Here is a 2,898-nt window from a genome sequence, read left to right as displayed (position 1 = left end):
CCAGCTCCTGGATTTATTGATTTTTTGAAGGGTTTTTTGTGTCTCTATCTCCTTCAGTTCTGCTCTGATCTTAGCTATTTCTTGTCTTCTGCTAGACTTTGAGTTTTTTTGATCTTGATAGAGCAGTATTTCTACAGGCAGCAAAAATGATTGTGAAAGCCTGCTAGATCCTTTGCATGAAATGTGTCGGAAGGTGTTTTGAAAGCTATTTCTCATTACTAGCCTTACAAGGTTGCATTAAACTTTAAGAATCACCGTTATTCTAAAATATACTTTTTACACAGTACCAAGAAAACCAATCTAAGAATCCGTCCATGGAAAAGGGGGGAGAAATTCTCAAGGGAGAAAATAGGTACAAGAAATATTAAAGCCAGTGCAACCATATCAGTAAAGAGCAATTTAATGGCAACCTTTCACTAGTGTATCCTTTTTAATAGTGAATGGTACTGTGAGCAATTTTGGCCTCCAAAAATGGTTTTAAATGGGCCAACTTCTAACAGTTGGGAAAAGAACATTTACAGGCACAATTTAGAATATATTAAGTCAAAGAGAAATAGACTTAAACTACTGGCTTGATCAATAAATACAAGTTTTAAATAGGAAAATAAGCGGGTATTTTTGCTTTGTTTTGTGTTGTTTGTACGGAAATACTCAATTTTTTTTTTTTTTTTTTTTTTTTTTTTTTTTTTTTTTTTTAATATCAGGGAGAGGATATCTAAGAAAGAGCTACCTCCCACACATGGGTTTTCACAGAAGAAACTGAAATCATTTCCTTAAGAAAGGTGTCATAACACACTGAGATCTCCCATCTGTCTAGTGTAATTCCAGCCCCAGAAGGCTCCACATAGAATGCGTTCCTAACAAAATGATCCACCCTTACAATGCTATCTGGGCTATTATAACCACACAGCCTTCGCAGTTAGAGAGGGCCACTGATTCAATTCGTGCCAAGCACAAGAGTTCTAAGCACTAAAGAAAGACCTTGGAGATTATCAAGTCCAACTTCCGCATTTTTCAGAAGAGAAAAAGATAAACCAGAAAAAGCAGCCAGGCCAGAGGTCCACATTAGGTGAAAACAGGTTTCTCAACAGTGGCTCTACTGGCAGGTTTTTTACTAGGCACTTATTTTTTGCCAGGGCCTGTCCTATGCATTGTAGGATGTTTAGCAGAATCCCTGGCCAGCTGCAATCCCCCTACCCAACTGTCACAATAAAAAATGACTCTGGACATTGCCAAATGTCCTTGGGGAGAAGGCAGAGAGGACAAAACTCCCCTAGTTGAGAACCACTGGGTTGGCATGACTGGCAACCAAATCCCTCTGACTCCCAAGGTGATCTTTTCATTAATCACACAAATACTTCTTGTTTTCAAATAAATATTTTGGAACTAGGGATAACTGATTAATGCATTAAGCCACCACTAATACCGATTACATGTCAAACAATGTGATTAAAAAACTCTTAAAAATGTATCTTACATATGTGGAATGTCAGGCACACACAGATGAGTAAATGCACATATTAGCACATATATACACACATACACACACATGAGCCTGAAAATGCACAATCTAAGAAACAGTGAGTTATTTTTGGTTGGGTAAAATATAGTAATGCCATTGAAAAGACAGTTCAAGGAGAAATCTCTTTACAAATGGTAAACTTTCTTACCAGCCTTAGAAAAATTCGCTATACATTGTAGCTATATACTGAGTCATCTTTAAACACACACACACACACACACACACACACACACACACACAAGAAGGGACCTCATTGTCAAGCTGTTTAACCATCTTATTGTAAAGATAAGAAAACTACACTCTAAGAGCTAAAGTTTCCTAAACTAAGTGCTTCAAAATAGTGCCAGATTGCTTCTCAAACACAGAGGAAAAAGCCAGACATACAAAGGACACAGTTTCTACCACCAAGGGCAGCCTCTGATTTCCAGTTAATTATAATATTGAGATATTACCTGTTTCTCTTTTTCCGGTGTTCTCTATTAGAATTTTCTGATTCACTACCACTGCTTGTGTTACAGCGAGAACGTGACCTGAAGACAAAATGGTAAGAACAAAAGAAAAAGAAACACATGTTTATAACTCATGAAAAATTTCAGAAAGGTTTACATTGCTCCTTTGGAATTCATTTTGCAGTTAAATTACCAATCCAAACATCAAGAGCTGTATTATCCCTCTCCCAGTTAGTGTTTCTGAACTCAGTCAGACATCTAACTGAGTCTATAGCTCAGGCAATAGCAATGCAGGGGAAATATAAAAACAGATTAAGGAGAGTATCAGCATGTTCCCAGAAAGGACCACAAAATCAATCACTTCTAACAGAACTCTGACATGGCAAAGCTGTAAGTCGGTGGTGGACTAAATATGGACACAAAATCTTGTAACCCTTCCACCCATACCACTGAGAGAGGTGGAGCTTATTTCCCTAGCCTCTGAATTTACACTGGTCTTGTAACTGATTTTACCAATAGAATCAGGTGGCAGGGGTACTCTGTCAGTTCCAGGACTAGCCCCTTCACAGACTGATAGCTTCTGCTTCCCCATAGCCTAAAGAAGCGTAAAAGAGGGAACTTCCACCAAGATGGCCGAACAGGAACAGCTCTGGAGTGCCACTCCCAGCACCAGAGATGCAGAATACGTCTCGTTTGAGAGTTCTGCAGCCAGCATATCAGTTCAAGCTCGACCTGGGACGATCCAGCTCGGCTCGGGGAAGGGCATCCGCCATTGTGAAGGTGGGTCTAATCTCACCTGCACAAACAAAAGCCAGAAGAAGCCTACACAGCAGCCGGGCTGAGTCTGAGGCAGCCCAGCAGTGACTCTGCAGGCAGACAAGGGATAGAATGCCTCCTCAAGCAGTTCCCTGACCCCTGTATAACAAA

At 39.8% G+C, this 2,898-nt stretch overlaps 1 protein-coding gene across 1 annotated transcript in view; it reads right to left on the bottom strand.

Moving 5' to 3' along the window:
* The window catches only part of EPB41L4A (erythrocyte membrane protein band 4.1 like 4A), a 263,329-nt gene that overhangs the window by 30,609 nt on the left and 229,822 nt on the right, over positions 1-2,898 (bottom strand). The window contains exon 17 of the mRNA XM_017527203.2: positions 1,975-2,052. Within this exon, the coding sequence (XP_017382692.1) occupies positions 1,975-2,052 (78 nt within the window). The remainder of the gene's footprint in view (positions 1-1,974; positions 2,053-2,898) is intronic.

This window comes from Cebus imitator, unplaced genomic scaffold (genome assembly GCF_001604975.1).
Source record: "Cebus imitator isolate Cc_AM_T3 unplaced genomic scaffold, Cebus_imitator-1.0 Scaffold46, whole genome shotgun sequence".
NCBI lineage: Eukaryota > Metazoa > Chordata > Mammalia > Primates > Cebidae > Cebus > Cebus imitator.
The sequence above is the reverse complement of the archived record's forward strand: the minus strand, read 5'-3'. Positions and strand labels throughout refer to the sequence as shown.